This window comes from Polypterus senegalus, chromosome 14 (assembly GCF_016835505.1).
Source record: "Polypterus senegalus isolate Bchr_013 chromosome 14, ASM1683550v1, whole genome shotgun sequence".
Lineage (NCBI taxonomy): Eukaryota > Metazoa > Chordata > Cladistia > Polypteriformes > Polypteridae > Polypterus > Polypterus senegalus.
Genome location: NC_053167.1, coordinates 97,686,214 through 97,713,152, shown reverse-complemented (window position 1 = coordinate 97,713,152; position 26,939 = coordinate 97,686,214). Strand labels below are relative to the sequence as shown.

General features: G+C 37.5%; 1 protein-coding gene across 2 annotated transcripts; it reads right to left on the bottom strand.

The window, feature by feature from the left end:
- Positions 1-1,209: 1,209 nt before the first annotated feature.
- Positions 1,210-26,939, bottom strand: ptgfr (prostaglandin F receptor (FP)). Of its 2 annotated transcripts, none has more exons than XM_039735696.1 (3): positions 26,463-26,939; positions 14,057-14,839; positions 1,210-2,438 (listed from the first exon to the last, which is right to left on the bottom strand). In XM_039735696.1, exons 2-3 carry the CDS (start codon positions 14,819-14,821, stop codon positions 2,121-2,123), a joined length of 1,083 nt encoding a protein of 360 aa, XP_039591630.1. In that variant the 5' UTR covers positions 14,822-14,839; positions 26,463-26,939; the 3' UTR covers positions 1,210-2,120. The 2 variants fall into 2 exon arrangements, with proteins under 2 accessions (XP_039591630.1, XP_039591631.1); XM_039735697.1 differs by having other exon boundaries at positions 26,785-26,939.

Below are 26,939 nucleotides of genomic sequence, written 5' to 3'. Positions count from 1 at the left end.
TCTGCTTTTGTTTTTTTCTTTTTAATGTCTTAAATCCCTGGATATACAGTAAGTATAAAATACCCTTTCTTCCACAATTTAATCTCCATTCTCACCCATAAGGTTACTCGACATCAGAGAAAGTTGAGGATGGAAGCTAAACTGGGCATTTCACAAAGGTAGGGATGCCCACTGATGACATTTAAACGGGTTCTTGGTATTGTAAAACATTTTTTTTTATAAAACACGGGCACCATGGCAGACCCACAAATAATAACACTAGCCCAATTTTCTGTTCCTCTACAGTCAATTCTGTGTATGCAACAGACGAAAGTAACTTTACATTTGGTGTCAAAAGTGGCGACATTCAGACTTTTTTGGCACAATGGTGGAGGCCCTGCTTTCTCTTTGCTTAGGTGTGCATGAAAGAAAACCAAAGAAACGATACACTTGATCTGTCAAGAAATCTTTTGTTTGTTTTTTAGTCTTTGACATTTAAAATGCAATGGCAATGTACAATGAAAAATCCAATGGACAAATCGAGTTTTATGGTACACCGCTTTACATCCGTACATCTATAAGCATTTTGGAGAAAAAACTGTAAACTGTTCAAAATCCTAGTAATGGAAATATATCAGTCTGGCTTACATACACAAGCCCTGCTTAAGTGTTAAGATGAGCCCATTCACAGAAAAGTGTGAATTTCTTAATGAAACAAAAAATATAGTACTAATTGGCACACGGCTTTATCAAGATGACTTTCAGGATGAAAACACATTTTACTGTTTATTTTTATTTTACAATGTGGAACACAGGCAAACCAAATGAGCTTGTTTGGGTCACACGTTGAATTGGAGTGTAGAACTGCCAACTGTGTGATTTAAAGTTGATGGCCATACCCATTATGTGAGCTGGTCTGTGCGCTTTGACACTTGGGTTTACCTCTGAAGGCTTATGGTTAAGAGTCATTCCTTTTTATATTTTTAAAGATGTTTGACAAAGTTAAATTTATATAACATAAGATTCACAAACCCACTTTTAATTCTTTTCCAGTGTAACTGTATGCAGTTGCAAAAGGACTTCAGGAGTTAGCAGGTTAATAAGGAGAGCCTGCAAATAAAAGCACACTGTAATTTACGGTGATGCCTTCTTTTAAACATGTACATATAATTCTGATTATTACAACACGCCTGTAGTTTCACAAAAAGCAGTAAACATTTAAGATTTTTCTTTTTTTTTTAAATTTCACACATAGCCAGTTCTAGAATTGTTCTAACTTGGTCTAAGACCCAGTGTTGTATAGACCAATATGTTAAGTGAAAGCAATCCTCTTTTCACTTTGTTTGAATTACTGATGAATCATTTCAGGAAATATACATATACAGTAATTCATCAAAAAAGACACAACTAAAACTGGCCATTTAGTTCTCTTAAATATATAATGTTACATTTTACAATTACCATTTTCTTTTATTTAACAGTGCCTTGCCATACATTCAGTTTGCATGGGACAGATGTGTCCTGCATGGCATGTGGGCCAGCTGTATTCATATATAATCTCCAGCTCTTTAATTTAACTGCAGATATAATGAACAGCATTTGAAACCTTCCAGCAGAAATAAATGTAAAAATCGTTAAGTTTAAAATGTCTGTCCATTTTTGGTAAGCGCCCCAAATCCAACTCTGTTGCCACAAGTGCTCCTTCAGTTGCTTTATACTTTAATGGAGGTTAATAAAGCCATGTATGATTATTTGGCACTTACCAGGGCCTTTTTTCCCAAAATACTCTGATATTACATTGTGGTCACTTAAAACCAAATAACCCAGAGTGCAATTTGGACAAAGTGATCAGCCATGAATTGTCCTTCCATTGTTTTTGACATTCCTCCCAATGCTATACCAAGTCGTACACCTGATGTCCTATCCCCCAGTGTGCATACGATACACAAAAAAAAGCTGTGTGTGCATGCGTAATGCACTTGTAGAAAACCTGGTCTACAAATCAACATGAGTGCAGCTTATTTATTGTTTTTATAAATATTTTCCGCAATACTCAGAAAGCCATCAACACCCATGGAATAAATTGCACAGCATGGATTCTGTCGCTCTCTCCTTCATGATCTTCAGTATCATCCTTAATGTCAGCTAAATGGTGTCACAATTGCAGTATCCGGTGTAATGACTCTCAGTGAAGTTCCTGGCCTGAAGTCTGTCCTGCTGGAAAATGACGGTGTTTGCAGCGAGCCCTTGGCTGAATTGCAGTTCCATTTGTCAAGAGGGATGTCTTGGTATCCACAGCAGTTTCGACTGATGAAAAATATTTTCTTTAGCACTGCCTTACGAAGTAGAATGTAAACCCAGGGGTCTAAGATTTGATTCCAAGTAGCAATTCGAACAGCAAGCAGCAATGTTTCACAATTAATGTTCTTTCCTCTACTTCCGATGATAAAAAAGCAAACCTGCAAGACAAAAAAAAAAAAAAAAATTGCTCAATTTCATAAATGTAACGTACTCGGTATTTTAGGTGCAGCAATATATGTGATGACTCATTAACTTGTTCTTTATTTTCTGTCTTGACTACTAAATCCACCCAAAAAATACAGTCATATTGGAAACGTATGTTCTTAATAAAATAATTTATTACTTTTAAAAAAAATTTTCCAAGGCATTATCAGCTTGTACTTTTACTCTCATAACTTCATTTCCAGATCTGCAAAGTCAACCAACTAAGGAAAATGAAAGGGCACTGGACTCTAGCAGCCATACCACCACATGCACTTCAGAGCAGGTAATCCATCTGAAGCCAAGCATGTTTAGATCCGGCCACTACTTGGATGGCAGACCAACCAGGAAAGCTTGGGGTGCTACTAAAAGAGGTGTTGGTGATGCCATCGCTGTCCCAATGCCTCAGTGCTGTGATAGGGATACTGTGCTGTAAAACGTGGCGACATCCTTCAGATGAGATGTAAAATCTGAGGTCCTGTTTTTCTATGGTCATAAAAGATCTCTTAGCACCTTTTAGGTGTTCCCCAATTTCCTTGCTAAACTGCCCATTGTGGCCAAGTATATTCTGCCCCCTTAATCATCTCTGGTCTCCATTTGGCTAACTACTTCTTTCAACCTTTCCCCATCTGATCTCCTTACATAATACGCTACCGTGGCTGTTCGTTTGTCTGTCCAGGATTTTAAATCACCTGTAGCTCGCAAACCGTCTGAACGATCGACCAGAAATTTGGTACACATATACTATGTGACCTCTACTGTCCGCTTACAGGGTGATGATTGACCTCCAAAGGTTATTCCTCTTTTTATTATTATTTTATTTTATTGTAGAATCAACTCTCAGCAGCAGCCAGCAGGGCAGCCATGTGGCGCATGCGTACGAGCATCGTTCTCATCTCTACCACCTTCACCATCACTTCCTCTACCTCTCCATATCTTAAATCATTCTTGAGGGAGATTGAAGACTTAAGTGCCCGCTTAAGTGAAAAATGAAAGAAAATGTACAAAGTGATTGCAACTCAAACACTGACTTAATCAGTTTTATTGCAAAAAGATGCAGATGAAAGAAGAGAAGCAGCGGGCTGCTAGGGTGGAGAAAAGAAGAGCTGCTCAGGAAGAAGCAAGCGCATCAAACTCTGAGCAAACGAATGTTAAACGTACAGAGAAAGAGTCTGAAAACTAGGAATGCTCAAGTCAAGTGTATTCGCCGTTACTGGTATTTAATATGTATTGACCATACTGGTGCAAAATGGCTTCTGTCACATTGTCCAGATAGGTGCTACACATTGGCGGCGGTTGAAGGGGCTCTCCACTATCTATGTAAAGCGCTTTGGGTAGTTAGAAAAGTGAGAAATAAATGTAATTCAATATTATTATAATTATTCTTTTGCAATGATTCAAATGAAGCATTCGTAAAAAGATAAGATCAATAAACATAATTTAAAGCTTTTTAACTGTTTCAAAACGTCCTATCTGCTATCATTTTACATTTAATGTGGAGGAATATTTGTTGTCTATGGTTCAGAAACCTAATTTTTGGAAAAATAAATTAAGTGCTTTAAAATAGCAATATCCAGAGTATTTATTTGACATTTTTTACGACTGTTTTTGAACAGTGGAAGAAATAAACAAATAAAAAAATCAGCAGGAACATACGGCATGTCCAACTGGCAACACCTCCTTTATACTTAGTTTTACTGTGTTTAATTATGTCAAGAGAGCATCGTGATTTTGTTGTTATTAAATTTAGAAAGATCAGATTAAATGTGCTATTAGCAAAATGGATCAGAGAAAGGAAAATGTTTTGTCATCCTGAGCCAAATTTGTTCAAATTTAATCCATAGCTCTTTATTGTGTGGCATTAAAGCAGAGATACAAGATATTCTGTAAAGGCATTCTTCTTATTTTGGAATATCTTGTCTTATTTTAATCAGTATTTACTTTAAAAGGCACATTTTTGTATGAATATTATAATGAGACATTTTTAAAACAAAAAGCTTGAAAGAACTAACAGTTATTAACCGTGTTTCACTTCCATGGACCTTACATGGTAAACACCAGAGTAGAGCAGTTGAAAATGAAACAGGCTTTACTTTCTTCAGTCAATTAGTCTCCATGTTATTTAACATTTTTAACAGACAGCGTTCCCATAAGGCAGTTTAGAAAGCAAACATGGGAGTATGACAACTCAGTCTGCGTGTGTTTTGTGGATCTGGAAAGCGCATATCGCTGTGTCTCACGGCACGTGTTGTAGGAATATGAGGTAACAGGGCTGCTCCTACCTGTGGCTTGTCCCCTATATGAATGCAGTGAGAGCTGTATCTAATTACTTGGCGTTTAACTGAATTTATTCACTGTGGGTGTCAGCCTCTGTCAAGGCTCTGTCTCATCACCATTCCTGTTTGTGGTTTTCACGGACAGGCACAGAGGAAGATGTGAGGGCGTTCACTGGGGAGGCTATGGATAGCATTGTTGCTTTGTGCAGATGATGTTGTCATCTTGGCCTCATCTGACTGACCTTTGGCATTCACTTGAGTGATTCGCTGACAAATATGAAGCAGTTGGGATTAGAATCACGGGGTGTTTGGGTTTAAACTACACTTAGTGCAGGAGTTCAAGTATTCATGAGAGACTGAAATAAGGAAGGTGAGACTAACAAGTGGATTGGTGCGAAAGCAGCTGTTTGGTGTATGGAGCTGAATCTAAAGGCCGATCTCTTGATTTATCATTCAATCACCATCCCTGTCCTCACCTATGGCAATGAGCTGGGAGTAATCCTGAAACAATGAGATTGTGAATACAAGTGGCAAAAATTAGCTTTCTTTGCAGAGTGGCTGGGCTGACACTCCATGATATGGCATATTTAGCGATTTAGGAGAGCCTCAGAGTTGAATCGCTGCTCCTCCAGATCGAGGTAAGGAGGTTTGGGCATGTCATAAGAATGTCCCCTTTGTGGCACCCCTTACCACTAAGTGGAGACTGTGCAGTAGACCCAGGACATGCTGGAGTGATTATATCTCTTGGCTGGTTAGGGAATGCCTGGGAATTCCCTAGAAAGAGATGGAAGCTGTAGCTGGGGGCTGGGAAGTCTGGGCTGACCTTCTTGGCCTGCTGCCACTGCAACCCTCACCTGGGAAAGCGGATAAGAACATGAGATGAGAGGAGGCATTTATATTTTGCTACTCGGCACCCGTCTGCAGCTTTCCATAGCCTTAAAGCTTTTCATTGTTTTATTTTCACCACCCTTTTATTGGGTTTTCAGTAATCCTGAATGAAACACCTGTATAATAAAGTCACTGTCTACACCAATAGTTACATAAAGTACACACAGGGAGCGTTTGGGGGGATGTTGATTGACTGAATTCATTAGTAATTCTTGGATAGTGAAAATAATTCAGTGAAACAATGATTGATGAGGATGTGATACAGTACACCAGCTTTTATGTACAAGAGTTTCCACTTAGGCTTTCCAGTTTCCTCAATAAACTCTCCCAATGTTTGGTACAATTATGAGTCAGTCCTCCGTTTCACTGGTATACCATCCTAAATGGTGTCATGAAAGATCTTCTCGTGCCAGGTTATTAATGAATTTTTCACCCTAAACTAAAACTTAAGGGTGTTTTTACGCAGTTTCTTTTTATCAAGTTTTGTGCTTGCAGCCATTACAACCTGTGGCCAGTGTCTAACAGAGAAACCTTCCTTTGTTGCTCACACTAATGCAAAGTCTATCTGTGGGTTAGCGCAATATGTTGACTGCCACAGTGTCTCACAGAGGTTGGCTCGAGCTGTCAACTTTGATTAAATCCAACCAATTCAATTATCTGCTCATTAACACAGTTTTCACCCTCATCCCAAAGCCATGCATGATCTGTTGATTGGTGACAACAGATTGGCCCACTGTGAAAAAATGGAAGTGTTCCCTACAACAATGGGGTGCATCCTTTTCAGGGTTGGTTTATGCCTTGCACACAGTGATTTCTCCATACCTTAAATAGGTAAAACATGGTCAAAAAAGGAATGGGTAGACCACAAAACTGAGGATTTACTTTTATTTATTTGCATTAAAAACTATTTGCCAAATACATGTTTGAAAATTTGAGTTTTATCCATATCCACCTTGTATTCGGATTCAGCGGGTTAGACTATCTACCTTGTGCGAGACTAGGCAGCTCTGATCCTGTTGGGCCACAGTTTTTCAAATGAGTTCCTTCATCTAAAGTCAATTCCTGCCTCAACTCTCAGTCAGAATTCTTAGAAATCACCAATGACATTTTTTTCTTTTACAAAACTCAAGAAGATTATTTTTATACCAACAAATATACACTTATGCTCATTTTCCAGTCATTTTAGTAACTTTTTTGTTATGTTTGAAGTTCTTTATTGTTTGTTTTGCCTTAAATATCATGCAACTAATGAGAGAAAAACGGGTTGAGGATTGATGGATATTAATAAAGTTTGGTCCAGAGAAGGGTTTGTTGATTTTTTTAGGGCAGGTTAAATGTAACCTAATAGAATGAAAGCAGAATCTCACCAGTTTTAGCATTGTTACACTGGTCACCCATGTCCTTTAGAATTGATTTTAAATGGCATATAAAGCTTTAAATAATACAATACAATACAAATGTATTTTTGTATAGCCCAAAATCACACAAGAAGTGCTGCAACGGGCTTTAACAGGCCCTGCCTCTTGGCTGCCAGCCTTGACTCTCTAAGACAAGGAAAAACTCCCAAAAAGTTGCCCCTTTCCATAGTTTGGAGTGTGTGTTCACCTAAATTCCAAGTTGTAACCTTAGATCTTCTAATAGTGGTCTGCTTATTATTCCAAGAGCTAAGCATAAAAGATATGTTGAGGCGTCGTTTTGCAGTATGTACCAAAAATCTGTAATACGTTACCAATAGAGATACGGCAGGCTAACACCATGCATCACTTGAAAAAAACGTCTAAACACCCAGGTTTTTTCATTTGGCTTTTTTGTAGGCACATTTTAGTTGTATACCTAATAGACTATAAATGCATAGGTTTATCATTTCTTCTGCGATTTGCAAACATTACTAATCTCTACTTTTTTCTCCCTTCTTTTTTGTTTTCTAGTGCAATCACCACTTTATTGAGGCGCCATGCGGCTACCTGTGATGTTCAAACTAAGGCAGGTGCCCCTGATGTCCATGAGACCTACTTCGTTGAATCCTCTGGGGCAACGCCTAGAAACAATGAGTTAAGGAATGATATATATATATATATATATATATATATATATATATATATATATGTTAGGTAGAATGCCCACTGGGAGCTGGGTGGTCTTTTGGCCTTGGATCCCCTGCAGATTTTTTTATCTACCTTAATATTGCTAGCTAATCATTCATTAGATGGGAAGGGACGAAAAAGTCACAGATTATAAGTACTGCCATTTATTGGTGTTTTACTACATTTATAATATCAAACTTAAGTATATTCTGAAAGTAAACAAAAGATCTTCAGTTTCACTTTAACACTATAAAGGTGTCCTCCTCAAAAATCAACAGTACGCCTGCCCTATGCACTATGCAAACCACCATGGCCTAAAACAAATGTTGGCTTCAGTGGTATACAATGCAGAAATTATTTTTTATTCAATATGCCGAAGTGATCCAATCTCCAGAAAATGCAGTGTTTTAACTTATTGATAAAGGAAAGCAGTATTCATTGGCCAAACACTTTACACCTATCTCCAATTTAACAGATTTATTTTCTTCACGTAGCAGTAATTGAATTTTTTTTTCCAATAAGCATTTCAGAGAATGAAGCTACCCTTGAGGCAGCTCTTTAGTGTCTCCAATTGCCCCAATTTTCATGTGCAAAAGAGAACTGGCCTATTTAAAATGAGTGCTGGAGCTGAAACCTGATTGAGGAAAAAGTAATAGTGACAGGAGAAGATAACAAAAAAGTCAGCAAGGAGCCAGTGCATCATTCAGGGACGGACATCAGTAATGAGACAGACAAAAACATCATAGAAACACTAAGAAATATCACACTTATAATTTATATGGTCAGTTAAAAAAAAAGAAAAAAAGAATGCGATGCAAAAACTTTGTACATGTTTTAAACTCAATCAGATGCTGAAAAGACAATTAGCTACATCCTCTCAAGGTCCTGGCCTCAAGATGCTAAGACAGCAGACAATATGAACGCCTACAGCTGTCTGGTTTTCATTATAAGCTAATCAACCTGGCAATCTTGTTTAAAAAAATCAGGCCACTTAGTAAACAGTGACTTGTCTTTTTCCTGTGTTTGCATTCCATCCATGTTTGGCTTTTCCATCAAAAGATGCATATTGCTTTTAAGGCATGTTGACATGCTAGTCTTTGTTCCGGCTTTTCAATTTCATAAGGCTGCACCCTTTTTCCTTTATAAGTTGCGCTTTAAATTAGCCAGTCTGTATGATGAGCAAACACAATGAGGAAGCTCCATGAAATGCAGTTGCGTCTTTCTATTGTATGAAAATTCACTAAGAAATAAGACACATCCTTTTGTGTGATACCTTTTTCACTACAATACACACAACTTTTTGATGCATTTAAAAGTAAAAAGGCAACACGAGAAATGAGTTTTAATCTATGGTACAATAAAAGTCCTATCCATTAGCACTATATTTTCTGAACAATGACAGTCTTGTAATTAGAGAGGTGCAAGTCTGCTGTGGCTGTATATATTTATCCATTCATTCTTTGAGTATTTCATTCCAAAACATAAATTAGGGGGTTGGAGGTGGCTGGTGTCTTAGCCTTTCCCAGTAGCACCACATAAAAGGCAGAAACCAACCCCAGTCAGGATGCCAGTAGATCACAGAATTGCAGTGATGTGAAAAGAGTGTGTTTAGGGTACCAAAACACCGAAGGTTTTGTATGGTCTAGTTAAAAATGCTTAAAAATGCTGACTAACGTCTTTGATGAGGTTGAGTATCGTCTGTGTCCCCAGATCCTAAAAAAAACAAGCCTCTATTAACAAGCCTCATGGGTCGATGCTTGCAGAGAGAAAGTATAAAAAAATAGGAGCCCCATGAATGTATTAGTGCTCTTCTTGGTCTCAGTGATGCTGAAGAGCATGACAGTGAATGGCACAAAGTAATGGGAATTGCCAATAGTGATTCTGAGAGTGTTCACATTGAGAGTAGACCTGTGATCCACTACAGAGTGACCTGCTTCTGCCTTAGGTACTCTTAAGTTACTACAGCTGCAGTGCTGCTTTGTGGAAATGTGTTTCTCAGCACACAACTTCCTTAAATTTGCATGACGAATTAGCCACTTTAGCATGGCACGCACATCATCAAAGTGCAAATGTGTCATGAATTGGCTATTCTGTGCTGGTCAGATGTACAGGGTGATGTGACTTTTATTCAGATTTGCTTATTCTAATATGAGGCAGTTTCAGTTATCCTAGATAATACGTGTTCTGCATACTGTATATTCCATAGTAACAGAGAAAGATTTCAGTGTTCATCCAACATTGGAGTGCTAAAACGTCTCTGTATAAAACACCTGTACTACCAGGCTTTTTGCACTACTTGTATGCTATTTTGAGTATTGGCACATCCTGCACCTTAGGTACTTAGATTGCCTGCTTGTATTATGTTTAAACCTCATATTTATATTTTTAATCTGAAAACCGTCATATTTACCATACATAAGCATAGTGGTTGATACTTACTGCTGAGAGGCATGGCAGCAAAGTATTTAGTGCTTGGAGTAAACAGATCCAGCATCCTGGGTTTGAATCCTGCACCTGAAAGTGGTGGTATGTGTGTAGTCTGTACGTTCTCCCCATGTCTTTGTGGTTAAATATACTAGTGATTCCAAACTGGCCCCATGTGTTTGAGCAGGTCCCACAATGGATTGGCATGTCCAGGGCTGCCAGGATAGGCTCGGATTCCCTGTAACCCATAGTTACTTTATTTAGGTTTTAGAAGTATAGGACACTTCTTACTATCATTTACTGTTATGTTTACTGATGTTGAAATATGTACTCTGTTGTTGCAACATGTTCAGTGCATTTTCACAAATATAATGACAAATTGAATTCAGCTGTATGGCAGCACAGATGCATGCATCCAAATAGGACACTTTAGAATTACTAATCAAGCCAACACACAGTTTATGTAAAGAGGATTCAGAAAGCATTTGGACCCTTTCCCTTATTCACATTTTGCTGTTTTTGCAGTCTTGTGCTAAATTTGTTTAAATTCATTTTTTGTTCAATTCAGTTCCAAGTCCGGGCTTTGGCTGGGCAATTAGAGAAAATTCCCAGAGTTGTACCTAAACTACTGAAGTGTTGTCTTTGCTTTGTGCTTAGGGTGATAGTCCTAATGGATGGTTAGCCTTCAGCCCAGTCTAATGGTTCAGAGAGGTCTGGAGTAGGATTTCATTTCGGACATTTCTCTACTTTACTCTGTTCCCCTTAGTGCTGAAAAGCAACCCAACAGTGTGATGCTGCCAATGACATGTTTCATCATTGGAATGGTATTGCACAGGTGATAAGCAGTGCCTGGTTTTCTCCACACATGATGCTAATCTTGGTTTCATCAGACCACAGACACTTGTTTCTTACAGTCCAAGAACCCTTCAAGTGCCTTTTTGCAAACTCCATATGGGCTTCTGTGTGTCTTCTACCGAGGAGAGGCTTCTGCCTGGCTACTTGATCATAAAGCCCAATCGAGCGGAGTTTTGCAATGATGGTTGTCCTTCTGGAAGTTTCTTCCACCTCCACCCAAGTTCTCCTGAGCTCAGCTAGAGTGACCATAGGATTCTTGATCATCTCTGTTACCTTGGCACTTCTTCTACAATTGCTCCAGTGGCTAGCCCTAAGAAGAGTTGTGGTTGTCCCAAACTGCTTCCACTTAAGAATTATGAAGGCACATGTGCTCTTGGGAACCTTCAATGCTGCAGGAAATTTTCTGAAGACTTACTCAGGTCTATGCCACAATACAATTCTGTCTCCAAGTGCTGTGGGCAATTCCTACAACCTCCTGGCTTGGTTTTTGCTCTTGTAAACACTGTTAATTGTGGGGCCTTACATAGACAGGCATCGGAGTTTCCTAACCATGTTCAATCAATTGAATTAACAGCAGGTGGACACAAATATCATAGAATATGAAATATCATAGAAGGGTCTGAATAATTATTGTCAATGTTGTATTTCAGATGTTTATTTTAATACATTTGCAAACATTTCTAAAATCTTGTTTTTGTGTTGTCATTCTGTGGATCAAGTGTTTGATGTTCATTTTTATTAAATAATTGTAGCACATGGCTGCAACATTAATATACTCTCTCTCATATATATATATATGCCTGACCAAACCCTGAGACAGATGGGTGACGTGGATATGGATACATAACATTTCTCAAAAGCACAGTCTGTAATAATAAAAAAAATATTGAATTCAGAAGCCATTGTTCTTGTTGCCCTTCTGCACTGAAACTGAATGATGCTCAGGATTTTGAGGGACCTTTAAAATCTGGAATATGAGATGGACTACTACAGAACCTGTATCCTCTGGGTGCCAGGTAATACATCATAGGAAGATAGCCATTGACCAGGCTCGTCCTCCTCACTATGCTGATGTTGAACTTGAGCCGCTTGGACCGCTGTAGATTGGCTTTAGGTCACCTTCAATGATGAACCAGCTTCTTCTTTGGGACTTTTAGTTGACCACTTAGATACACAAATAATGCTGCAATCCAATCAAGACGATTTTAGTTGCTAGTCCCTTTGCTTGTTCTTTACAGTTTGACATTCTCTTACTCAACATTTTCTGGCTTGCATGCTTGGTGCCACTTTCAAAAGATACTGTCAAGCCACATATGGCTTCTAGGAATGCTTTCTGGTTATCAGCATCCTTTCTGTTCGTGACACAGCAGATCCACAGGAAAACATTGTTGGATACCTATTACAGTTGTCTCCACAGTAACTACAGACCACATCCATTATGGAGTAATAGTTGCAAAATGCATGATTGAACAGTGGACATCATTTGGCACCTCTACGATTCCATGCTTCAGCTCGAAGCTGTATGTGCCTCCAGCCAGGGGAGGTTTTCAGATATCAGCAGACATACTTCCAGCCTCTATTCTGAACCAGTAAAGCATTATTCTGGTTTCAGTTGTTCATTTCTGCTTTCCAGGTTTTCATGGAAATTGGATGACTGGCACCTATTATTACGAGACACGGAGTATTAAATTCTGTCTTGGCCAGCTTAGTCATTCAAGTACAAGTAGAAAAGAAAGTCATTAGTCATTTCTCAACATATTAGTAGTTATTATCTTATTAAACTAAACATTTACTCTTCTGATGAAACAAGACTAATTAGGAATGGATTATAATGGTTTATACCATATTAAATAAAAAAAATAAAAAATGGAGAAAACACAGCACTGGAATCAGTTTACAGACTGAACTGGATAAAGAAACATTACCTCAAGCTCATAAGTACTGGTCTAATTTACAGTAACTTGGCAGGATATTGGAGTGTGATAATAAACAGAAAATATAAAAATTATGCAACTACCATGCAGAGATGCATTAAACTACTGTACTCTTCAAGTATTGTGAAAGCGCACCCAAAAAAATAATAAAAATTGCTGTAAAGAAAATGAGTTTAATCAAATCTGGAATGTCTTTAAAATTGTCTTATTGTTATCACTATATAAAAAGGTATTTTGTAGTTTTCATTAAGATTTACTTAAAAAAATTGTGAAGTTGAAATGTCTCTCTATTTGGGGAAAGAAAAGAATGAAGTTATTACTGCATAGCTTCTTGGTAACGTATTCCATGTGTCGTTGGTTCTCTGTGTAAAGAAAACACGTGTAATGTTTGTGCAAAATTTACCCTCAACAAGTTTCCAACTGTATCCCCATATTCCTGATAAACTCATTTTAATGTATCAGTCTCAAGATCCACAGTACTAAGATCCTTCATAATTTTAAACATTTCAATTATGTTACCTCTTAATCTTCATTCATTTAAACTGAAAAGGCTCAGCTCGTTTAATCTTTCCTCATAACTCATCCCCTGTAGCCCTGAAATCAGCGTAGTCGCTCTTCTATGGACTTTTTCCAGCACGGTCTGTAGCTTGGAGACCAAAACTGTACACAGTACTCCAGATGAGGCCTCACCAGAGAATTATAAAGCTTGAGAATAATCTATATATATTTCCTAACATTCTGTTAACCTGCTTAATAGCTTCTGAACACAGACTTCTTAATAGATTTTGGGCATTGTTTGAGAATGAAGTTGAAAAGAAAACTGCAGCATCATACATACTGTAATAGTCTCTTTGGATTGTGTCGTCAGGAAAACAAGATAATCTAGTGCTTTTTTGCTTTACGATGTTGTGTTGGTTTATGCCTTACATGTATAGCTACTGGCATACATGCAGTGAAATAGCAGAAATAAAACATGGATGCGTGAATACACTGGGTACCCCATGAACATGTAAATCCCATGAAGTTGTGAAAATAAAAGAAACCTTAATATGTTGGGTTTAATGTCATTCCATAGCATTACATAAAAAGTTGCATAAACAAAATCTGTACTCACCAGGAATGGACCCCAGCAGATAAAGGAAACCAGCATGATTGCTAGCAATTGACATATCATTTCAAAATGATGGGATCGTCCTTGTCTGTGTCTTGTCTCTTTCATTTTTAATTTCACTAAGGTGAATCCTGTGATAGTATTGCAAAGCATTGCTGCAAAAAGTGACAATAATCCTAAAACTGAAAAGAGCAGCAAAAAACATCTGTCCAATCCATCCAATTTCTGAATTTTGAAGAAGCACCAACTTCGAGATTCCTGGACTTTATAGTGTCTTCCCACTATTATAGGCAATAAGGCAACAAACATGGCCAGAAGCCACACCAGAAACAAGAGCTTCTTCATATGCTTGGGAGCCAGCTTGGTGGAATGTAGCAAAGGATTGGTGATGCCTATGCACCGTTCCACTGCCATTACACTACCAAGAATCAAAGGGCACAATCCAAAAAAAACCATGCAAACTCCAAAAATATTGCACAAGATTTCGTGAGGGTCAAAATGACTCCAGTTTTTGTGCTGTGCATAAACATATAGTGCGAGAGAGCCATTGGTGACATGTCCCAGGAAATCAGTAAATACCAAGCCAGCTGCAAAAAACAGGAAATTTGCTTTTGACTTCAACCTAAAGCGTCTGTATGCACTCACAAGGATCATCAAAGCCAGACAGTTAGACAGGACACCAGCACTCATTGCAAAGACAGAGACCAGGATGGCGGGCTCCACAGTGTTATTTTTGTATGTCGTCACTTCTGTGATATTAACACACATCACTGCATTGAGGGAAGCCTAAAAGGGAATGGGATTGACCAGTTTGTGTTAGAAAATTATAAGAAGTATCATTATCTTACACAATCAAAGAATTAATGGGATACAATGTTTAAATCATTAAATAACAAATATATAGAGTAAAATGTAACCATTAAGGCATTTTAGTTCAATTTCACATTCCATCTTAATATTACTGTACATTCAGCATAGTGGTATCACTTAACCTGTTCCTTCTTTTGTTGAAGTTACACATCTTTAAACTTGTTTTCATATGTAATGCAACAGTTTTAGAAATGTTAGAACTAGAAAGAACAAACTGTAATATATTTTGATGTACTTCCCATCCAGTATTTGCTATTTTGCTAAATGTTCCAGAATTTGTCTTTAATTCTCCATTCTATTTAGTTCACTGTCATAATAAAATGAAAAGCATGTCTTAGCTCCACAGATGAAGAAACATGCAGTGACAATACAATACATGGTAGAACAACACCACAGACACAATGACTAAACAGAGCAATTATAACTAAAAATAAAGGGTTGAAAATTATAAAGGGTTGAAAATTGTATTTCTTGCAAACTATAAATATTAGATATAAGCTTACAACATATATCATACAGTAAAATAACAATTAGAAGGATAAACTAAACTGCCAGTGCAATCTTAATAGTGCAGGTGCTGTCGCAAGGGAATTTTGAACTCTGGTCAAGCACATAATTGTATGGCAATTAAAAGATTAAATGGCCCAAACTGTGGAGAAAATTGCTTGAGAGTTTGGTAGTGCAATACAAGCATGGTATGAAATCAGTTACTAGGTTGGAGGGAGAAAAAAAAGTTTGTTGCTGCGGTGTGTAGGTTCTGACAATCAATGATTAAACATCAAGGATTAAAGGAGAGCATTCTTATGAAATTTCATGTCATTAATATCCAATATGGATGGAATCTGAGATGGATATCGTCACTGAAAGGGAGAAATGATGGTTGGATGCTTGCAACTGTGAAGAAAACAAATCCTAAGTAGATGTGCTTTTTGTATATGAATGGGATTGGACATTCTTTGAGAAGCATCATGTAAATAGGACTGTTCTACCTTCAGGTGAGGATTGGAGAAGGGCTTGCAAGAAAAGCAAATGGTTAAGTAGTGAAGATTTCAAAGGTTAGTTAACGGACTAAATGAGAATTGGCTTTGCTCTGGAAATCAGGGAAAATTGGGAAGGATGGATGGATAGATAGGATAGATTTGTCCCCAAGGGGTAATATGGCTTTTTACCGAAGCTGTTTAAAGAAATACATACATGCATGCACTGGTAGATAAATACAAATACACACACATCTATGATCTGAATTCACACCAGAATCACTAAAAAGAAAGAATAATTTAAAAAGAAAGAAAACTATTGACTTGGCAGTCATGGTCACACTGAGACATTATACAGACATATTACTGTTGGTATTAAAGGAGTCCCAGTTATGTTTCCTGACTCACTTCTGTGCATAATTTATTGGCTGAAAGTACTCTGTGGTAGTGTATCAGAGAGAGAATGGGCAGCACTGTTCATAATAACACTCAGTTTTGTTTTAATACGCTCCTTGCTACGACCTCCAGGGGGTCCGGAGTGCTTCCTATAACAGAGCCAGCCCTTTTAATTAGCTTGTTAATTTGGTGGGTCTCTGCTGAAGTGAGTTACCAGTTCAGCCCACACCACTGTAGAAAATTGTAGTGGCCATCACAGAGTTGTAGAAGATGTGAAAGATGTCACTTCCCGTATGAAAGGATCATAGTCACCTAAGGAAAAAAAAAAAATAGAGTCTGCTCTGCCCTATTTTATCTAGTTCCTCCGTGTTTGTCATTGACAAGAGCGATTTCAGTTTTCTTCAATTTGTTTCAAAACAGTCCTTATATTTTTGAAATGTTCAAAACCCTGTTTGTTTCAGTCGAAGTTTGGAGAGAGGTGAAGCCTTTGCTGGCAACAACAGATGCAAGAAAGAAACTAAAACAGATCAGTCCATCAGCATATACAAGTCAAGTGGCGCTTTTATAAGATAACCACTTGCATAGTCAGAAACCTGTACCGTCACTTTTGTTCACTCTCCTAATGGAGGCCAGAGTTTTTAGTTCAAATCGCAGTCCAGAGCTGGAGTGGCTTACTGTGTGGTGAGAGGATCAGCCATACAAAAACATCTCCATCACACAGATACAAACTCACTCATTCGCACTTAACCAATTTAGTCTGGAGTGTGGGAGGGAAGCGAGATGAACAGTAGAAGAAAATATAAATTTAAATTCCATATTTTTGGATTCTGCTGGTTACCAATTCGGTGTCTGCCAGAATATCTTGCTTTCTTTGTACAATATGACTAGAAAACACTATGTCATTGGGACCTAGTGGATAAAGTATTGGACTAGGCTGGACTGACTCGTTGGACCCTGAAGGAGTCACTTCACCCTCCTTTGCTACTTTGTTGCAGTTCAAATAATGAGTGTGCTATTAAACATCATGGAGTCGTATTTTCAGTGTAAATATTCTGTATAAAAGTATAGTGCAGCTAATGGAAAACTATACTTTTACTCATTCTGATGTTTTTGGTTTCATGTAATAGCAATGTACGTATGTGATTAAAATACATTAGGACATAAAAATGATTAAACATTGATTAAAGATACGTTTGTAGCCACCTACATGTTATAGGCAGAATATAACATTAATGTTTAGCAATAAAAAGTTACAAAATTAGATGTTTTATTCATAATGACTGCAAGGCAAGGGATACTTCAGTAATCATATTCAATACAAACCAGGAAAGGTTTGAAATAAAGCAGGGAACAAAGTGCTGTGAATACAAATTCTTTTTAAATTATTTTTCTCTTGCTTTTTATCAGTATCTGTGTGATCAATACATGCTTGTTCACTCTTTGTTACACTCTGTAGGTGAGGAAGCGCCATAATAATTAGCAGTAAAAAGGCTGCAGAATTATTCTTCTGAGACGTACATCATTACTTGTCTCAAAAGTGACATTCAAGTGGGTATTCAAGATAATATATGACGAAGGTTTGTGTTTTATTTGAGTTTAGTTCTACAGCCTCACACATCAGTTGTTAAGATTTATTAATTTGTTATATGCGTTAAAACCAGAAGCGGACTTGCAGTACATTTTCTCTCTCTAATTGAGTTGTTAATTGGGTTTTGTTTTTGACATGTGTTTCTTTTGTCTTATGTGCAATAGTTTTTTCATATACTGTATAAAAATTTTTATAATATGCCTATAATGGAATTATACATGTGTTGATAGATTGATTGATTGATGCTTTATATCATTTTTAATTGTTCCGTATGTACAATTGTGTTAAGGTTTCTGCTTACTCTAGTTTGCGGCTAATTTGTATTTTTCGCGATTTTCACAGCGGTTTTGTACTTAAATGTTCTCTGTTGTTGATTCTCTGCATCCTAAATCTAATCAGAGGACATAAGTGAGCACTGCTGCACTGATACAAGAAAAATAATATACAATAAAATTTTCAAATCTGGTTATTCCAATTCAGGGTCACAGAGACCAGAGCCTGTCTCTGCAGCACAGGGAACAAGTTAGGAAGCAACCCTGTACAGGCCTAACCACAGGATCCACTTGCTAATACACCCACAATTTATAAATTATTAATCTAACCAGCACATCTTAGGGGATGAGGGAGGAAAAACCTATTCACACACAAGAAGAGAGAGAGAGTATCTGCAATCTCAACAAGGACAATAAATCATCTGGAATAGAGATGGATTGGTCATTAGAGGATGCAGAATGTTTTCTGGTGGGCGAGAGTCTAAATAAAGTGAAAGGTATTTCTGTTTAAATTTTAGAACAGGTGCAGAATGTGTGCTGGGGGCACCCTAACCAGCGACAGCAGGTGCAAGCGTGAAGTGTGGACTGTCCAGGTAAACTAAAAGTAAAGAAAGCTATATTTTTTTATTTCACACCCTTATCCAGACTAGTTAGCCTCATTTCCCACCAGATTCAACACCAAACATCTTCAAGCAGAACTACTGTATACTGTACATAAGACAATTTCCTCAAAAACAATGGGATGAACAGAGAAATGTTGTCTCAATGTGAGGAACTGTACTTCCTCTAACTTCTGTAGTTATCATTTTCTGTGTTTTATTACAATCTACAGTAGATGCCAATGGTATTAAGAAAGAACACATCAGAACAGATGAGCAAGAGAGAAGCCTTGTGTGCATCCTTACTGAACAAAGTCATGATGGGGCGGCTCTTTACAGATGTTATACAAGTTATTGGGAAGTGAGTGGTGCTTAGCTACAGAAATATGTGACACAGATCAGATCTGATCTGTTAAGAAAAGAGTGAACCCCAATAACACACTGAATTTAGACCAACCTTTGTTTGTGGTACTGATACAGACATCTGCTTCTCGAATGTATATATATCTGTAGATGACTGTGTACCAAATCAGTCTGGTGGGCATACAGTGCATTTATGGCAACTGTTACCAGTCAGTATTGCCCTATTGCTATCCTCGGCTTTTATTTTTTACATCATCAGTCCAGGATTTTGTATTGAAACCCTCCTCATCTCGCCCCACCAGTCCTAGCTGCTCCCTTATGTTTGTACACATATACAGCATATATACACAGCAGTGGGTATTGTGCTCAAAGAAACAATATTGATCATTCCTTTTTTGTTCCTCTTCCTTGCCATCAGGAGCCGAGAAATTCACAGATGTTGTCCACTAAAACCAACATGAAGTAGGACAGCTTTCAGCATGCTGTTGATGTAGATATGCACTGTGAAGTCTGAACTGTCAGACAAATTTGTTTTTAATAAAATTTATGCAGGAGATGTATACTCAGGTTATATATCTGAACACATGTTGGATTTGGATCGCTTTGTAAAATTAATTTGAAAAGTCCAACAAAAAAAAAACAGATATGAACTAAAATTTGGAAATGAAGTCACTTTTACCTGCAGTGTTACTAAAGTTTCCTGCATATACCTAAGAGGATAATACAGCAGACCAAGGTATCATTCTGGCATTAGGTTTCTTGCATAGTAAATAAGACAGATGTCTATAGGAGCATTTGAATTACTTCATCCCCCTGACACAGGGTGGGTGATCAATCAGCACATAGAGAAGAGCTGTCTACTACGCTGACTTTTCACAGTTTAAAAGGTAGGGCCGTTTTTTTTTTATCACTGGATTTGTTTGCATTTGGAGTTGCACTGAGTGTATGAATTTTAACGTACACGGGACACGAGTGCTCATTTTGACATTTACTTGTTTGGGTTTGTTATCCATGTGAACTGTGTGCGTGTGTGTCATGGCACGCATACCAACCAGATCAGTTTACGCAGAGGCTTCTCAGTGTATGTCACCTGTGTTCAGTGGGCTGCCAGAAGCCATGCATTCCCTATAAAATGGAGTATCCCTATCCAACCAACAGCATAGGAACTGAATCCAAGATAAAAGAGGCCACTGTACCACCCTATAAAAGATACAATGTCTCAATTGTAAAATTTTAAAATTAAACTACACAGTATTTCTAGATTCCTATATATAAAATTACAATATTTTGCATGTTCATACATTTAAGATATGATCAATGCATCTTGTAAAGGTTTCAATCTTACAGTTTCTTTTCAACCTATTATCCTGCATCTACAATACAGGAACTCATTTTTTCAATAGATTTAATTACTTTAATACATGAAGGACATTATAGATAATACTACTTTGCATAACAGTCTAGAGCAGTATAGTGGTTTCTCACATGTGTTACAGTTATTGGAATTTGGGTTGAATTTCTAGCTTAGTCATGGTCGGAGTGGAGTTTGCATGTTTTTACTTGCTTGCAAAGGTTTTCTTTGGATAGTCTGGTTTCCTCCCACACTGCAAAAACAAGCAAATTATAATGACTGGTAAACATTTAATTTTCCCAGACAGTAGGACTGAGTGCAAGTTTGCGCGTGGACTGTTTGTATGAAATCTGCATGTACTGTACATGTCACTGTGTGACTTCACCAGGGGGTCTGTTTTAATCTCACATTCTAAAGAGATACTGTACATAGTTTAACTGGCACCTCTAAAAATTGCCCTAATAGAAGCAACCTTAAGCGCAATCTGTGATTGACTGCTGTCTCATCTACAGTTTCCTTTTGCCTTTAGGTCCAAGGATTTGCTACAAGAAGTTATGAAAACAATTGGTTAAGAACATGATTAACAGCCCAGCAGAATATTGCTTAGCTATTACAATATCCCATATGGTCTGCAGTACACTACAAATGTTTAAACAATTGTTTAAGCAATTCAAAAGTCAGTTTACTTTCTAAATATTACAATTCTCCACACTTCATTGATTTTTGTTTTTTTTTACGTCACTGTTCCATTACAGGATTCCAGAGAAACAGGATGAATTCTCAAAAGACAAAGCACAAGGCAGAAATCCACTGTGGATAGAACATTAGTTACATGCCATACCAGGGTCACTCTGGATTTGCAGGTGTAACAGAGAAAATGTCACACACTACCAGGACTAGCATTCAGAGCCGCCCCTTCCTACACACAAATCAAACACAGTGTGTGGGGACCCACAATCAAAGGACTGGTGTGAGGCGGGGCTCACCTAAAGGTGCTATTGTTTCATTAATCATCAATTTAACGTCTTCGGCTGCCAGCTGCTGGGATAACTTGCCATTGACAAGCAGAGAGATGGCTTCAAGTCAACCCCAGTCAGGAGCACAGAAAAGAAAAAAAAACCATGAAGAAGCCACTTGTGCTGAGCTTGAAGGTGTGCTTAAAAATCTAAAGCTGTCTAACTTGCAGTTAGTTAGCTAACATTACATCAATTGCTACTACACTAAAGCTACTGGTTTACTGGAGCAACACTGAAATAACAATAGCATTATGTAGAATAGTTTTGATATGGAGTGTTTAACAGAAATTATCTAATGTTATAGTACCTAGCTGACACGTGGTTGTGGGTTATCTAATTCCACTATTTAGACCTCGGGACTGATGCACATTGCTAAGGGCTTCTAACGTTAGTCAACATATTAAGCACTCTGAGTGTTAATGCATTGAGGACCTGTTTGTAAATTCACCAACACACAAGCTCTCTTGCTTATTGGTTACCTAGCTGAATTGTGGAAAAAATACCAAGCAAGCAACTTTGACACACAAAGAGAGTAATGAGCTCAAATTAACTTCAATTGTTGGTTAATTATATTGGCAACTGACACTACCGGTTTAGTTAACCTCTAATGGCTATCTGCTGTCTTTGGAAGGATCAACTGAAGTTTAGATTAATTCTCAAGTGCAAGTGATACGTTCACATTTTCATATATATATATATATATATATACATATATATATATATATATATACAGTATATATATTATATATATATATATATATATATACACAGTATATATACATACATTCAGCTTCATTTCTTTCTGTATTTTTTGCTTTAAGTACTTTTACTAAACACTTCAGTAGTAGTATTAGAATTTTTATTATTAGTGGTGGGAGTATTTTTTACTCATTATTATTAGTATTTATTATTCTTATTCGCAGTAGTAGTATTAGCATTATTAGTATTAGCAGTAGCAGCAGTAATATTAAAATTGCTTTTGTTGTCATAACTTTTCACAAGCAATACTGTTGTGTATATCAAGTAACAGCACATCGATACCCTGAACCATTATTACTACTTATTAGGCCTTAATTTAGGAAATAAATAAAAGTTAGGTTTGTGATGTATACCTCTTTATTTATTTAAATATTTATTGTTCAAATTAAAGCTGTTATAAGAAATACTATAGAAGTGGATTCAAAGAGGGATGGATAGGAGATGTTGGGAGCCCAAGAAGGTGGTCCTGCATAGGGTTTAGCCAGGGGTAACACTGCTACTATTCACATTTAGAGCTAAGAGGTGACAGCTCTAAACACTGTGGCAGGCTATTTTAACATTCAATCTATTTTCCTTGATATCAGCAGTAATAATACTGATATTGTCAGTTAGCTTAAAATTGAAAACAGATATCCAGTTTTTCAAATTAGATACTGAGCTTTTGAAATTTGTTGGGAGTTTTTCCAAAAGTTAATGATTCATTTATATCTATCTATCTATCTATCTATCTATCTATCTATCTATCTATCTATCTATTTCACGGATACATTGCTGCAGTTGGCGATTTCCTAATTGCTCTTTTCTTTTCACACTTTGGCACAAATGGCATGCCATAGAAGCAGGTTGGATTGCAAGGCAATGCTATTGACAGAGACAGTTGAATAATCAACTAAATACGGTCAGGGGTTTTTGAGCTAACAGTTATACTGCAACAATGCTGTCAAATTTGTGATTTTTAAATACTGAACAAATGAGAATAGGATTGGGACTATGGTAATGTGTGAACATGACACTCAATCAAATTTTCAGGCACTAATGAATCTGAAAATCAGCCGGGCACATCTTAAGCTCCTCCTGGCCAAAAAGGTTTGGACGTACTGTTAGCTAGGTTTATATATGTTTAATAATGTTGTCAGTTGATATGGCTTAATTTTTAACAGCATAAGCTATGCACTTATCAACTTATCTGTTATAGGCATCTCTACTGATGACAATTTGCACCTGCGTTCATGTGTACCACCTCAGCTATGCAAACCAAATGAATCTGATTAAATGATCAGGGATTTAGAATTTTTATATTTACACCACAAAATTGCCAACAGACATTAACCAATGAGTGTAATGTAGGTCAGAGGGTCAGAAAGACCATATTGAGAGATTACAAAAAAACAAAAAAAAACACATCTACCCAAAACTTATTGGTACAGTACATGTAGCTAGATGTTCACATTCACTTGGCATAGTAAATATGGGGTCTGGTTGGCATACAGCACAAAACACAATGGTGCCTTCTGAGTCTGTTGTGCTCTTTTTACAAGAGAAAGTGACAGGATGCACACGGGGGTATTAATCAGTTCTCCATTTGTGAAATGGCATAAAATGTATAGCAATAGGCAATCAAGCATAAACACAAAGCTTATAATCAACAGAACTAAGGTTTTTGTCCCATCTACTGAAAGAACAGTCAGGTCTCAGTCATATTGGACTGAAAAAGAGCAGCAACCATCAAAGAAAGCAGACATTTGCTAAAGTCGATGTCAGGCACCATGCTCTTCTGTGGTCACCAGTGTAGTGGCCTGAGGTGACAGGGAATCTGATAACCCAGGGAACCTCCCGTCTTTAATATGAATACTGAGGAACTATTGAAACAAATACATTGAGCTGCCACTTACTGCCAATGACTTATAATATTGTTTTGTTTTTTTTGTTGACGCTCCTGCTTTATATGTCAAAAGGTATGATAGTATAAGGTTTTAGTATTACCAAATACAGTATTGAGTTCTATTTTACAGTTAATGCACAGAGTGCATTTACTTAGTTCATTTATAAATAAAAATATTGGTGCATTTTGCTTTGAAATGAACACTTATATGGCTGTTTTGGGAACTGGAATGAGAGATAAAGCTACGCTTTGAATATACAAAATAAATGGTCCTGTTTGAATATCTAGGTCTATCTTGTATCTCTATTTATGTCAACCTTTCCATGAGAAATATACAAGATATATTGAAAATGAACAAAACAGTAAGCTATTTCTTTGGAAAAAAGGCCGCCCCATTTAGGAGGCTGACTGTGCCCCTAGAATCTGAATACAAATGACCATAATTTCAGTGTGGTTTCAGTTGATTTCTCAAGAAATACAGCAATTACTTTGAGTCATTAGACAACCTACAACGAAGCTGCAAAAAGGTAAAGAATCCTTGATGCCGTCAAACTGATATTTTCAAGGAAACACAGTTTTTTTTAAGATTGAATGTATTACTCTGTAAGCCATTTCCAATCAAAATAACAAGACATCTCTGTACAATATTTTATAAAATTAGACATCTGTTTCACTTTTTATAACAGTATACATTTCTTATAAAACATATATGCCCACCTCCATTGAGAACAGCGCTATTATACGTAGGAATAAACATAACATTCATCTAAAAGGCATAAAGTATTTGTTGTATTCAAAAAACTGACATCCTCAGCATTAATCTGCGACTTGGTGAGGCTTGGGTCATTTCGATATACTCGGATTAAAGGTAAGTAAAAAAATAACTCTAAAAACTAATTAATTAATCAACTGAGAAGCATTTTAAGCAACCAGATCAATATCTGTAGGGGTTGTGTGCCCCAATCATTTTCTTCTTGCTGTTTGATTTCGCAAAAAATGAAAAAAAAAAATATGTAAGGTGTATTGAACAGTTAAAAACAGGAAGTACACTTTACGCACTCCACTGCAATGTGCGCTGCAATGCATGCTTTTATTGACTTTTGTTTTTCAGTTTATTGTGCAATTATGTCTTAAGAACCTGGGACGTCAAAGAAGAAATACAACACTTTCCTTTTTATTCATATTTTTCTGTGCAAGTAACTGATTCGCTAAACTGGTTGTACAGTATTTGTGTTTAATGTGTATCGTTTCTGGAATCTAGTCAACAGTTTAAGTTTATATATTCGAGAGAAATGTATAGAAGCGACATTTTAGCTAAACTATTAGAAAGCCGAAATATCAGAAAGCAAACAACACACACACACACACACACCGCCCGCCCTTACAAAAAAAAAACAATTGCAGGATCCTAAATCTACAACAAAAACCTCGAACTGCAGAATTGAAGTCCGCAGGGGAAAACTGAGGAAAGGGGACAGTTGAAGCTTGTCAGCTAAGCATAACGGGGGTCTTTGGTCAAGGAACCCAAATGAAACGCGAAATGAGGTGTACAAACTGTGAAGTTGCATCACTACCTCAAGGCGCCACTCACCGCTGATTTGCAACAGCAAAATAAAATTTCATTTCAGCCGATCACGCTCATCACACCACGCGGTTAACAAGCGAGTCGATATTTACAGCAGAGCGACAATCGCAGCAAAAGCTTCACTTTATTGGCAAAGTTAACAATAGCGAGGCTTTAATGACTGCATAGCGGGTCTACGTGCCAGGTTTATTCCTTCCTTTAAACTGCCAGACTGTCTTACTTCAGAGGATTATTAAGTAAAATCACAATAGATAAACACAAATAATGTAGAAGCTGATACAATTATGAGGCTCATAACTGGCTGCGATTTTCTCTTTCCCGTCTGAGAGTCTCCAAATCTGTAAACTAAGAATTAACATAAAAATTAAGTGGTTAAATCTTTTAAAAAGAGCTTTAGTAATTGTGCAGCATTGCCGAATTCCCTAAAATAATTTAACAAAGACGGCGGTGCAGCCGAGCCAAAATAATTCCGGTCAGACGCAATGCTACAACATTAATATACGTATCAGAAATAATGACCGTATCTGCTTTTTAAGTGCTTAAGTGCCAAATGGAAAACGAAACCGCAGCACCGTTTCATCCTCGGGAAAGGTAAAATCGGATAATGATTAAAAACATGTATTCATCTGGTCATACTTTTTCGAACCTAATCTTTCCAATGTACAGCTGTGTTCACGGAGATCCATGCAAGTCACCAGATAACCCTGGACGGGATGCTATTCCACGACTGAACGGAATAATTCGGACCCACCTGACAGATTTCGAGTCACCTGAAAACTTAGCAGCCTGTTGCCGGACTTCCAGGAGTCGGAGTCTCCGGGTGAACATGTAAACTCCAAAGCAGGTCTGACTGAGGTTCAAGTTGTTCCCGCTTTACAACAGCGACATGGTAAATAGAGGTGGGTAAAGCAGCCAAGATTTTAAAGGGTATGCAGGATTCGCCTGAGTACCCTCCTGGCGAAGCGGTGAGTTCGTGTGCGTCTCCTCAGTGAAATGTGCTCAAATCTGCGCTTCCACGATAATAATGATTCGAGGGGAGCGGCAATTGCCGTCTCTTTTGCGGCGAGTCTCACCTGTGGTGAGTGGGCTCCAATAACCCTCTGAATTACAGAAAAGATTGCAAAGTCTGGTGAATTCCGCAGCGCTACAGCGCAGTCGCTATTCTTCTCCTGCCACTCTTCTTTTAATGTTTGACCCAAAGCGGAGGTACGTGTCTTATATCGGAGAG

Excerpts from the sequence above, each read along its gene's own strand:
- ptgfr (XM_039735696.1), bottom strand. The coding sequence starts at position 14,821 with ATGTGTGTTAATATCACAGAAGTGACGACATACAAAAATAACACTGTG. Across the intron at positions 2,439-14,056 it reads TCTGCTGGGGTCCATTCCTG|GTTTGCTTTTTTATCATCGG; the intron begins GTGAGTACAGAT and ends TTTGTCTTGCAG.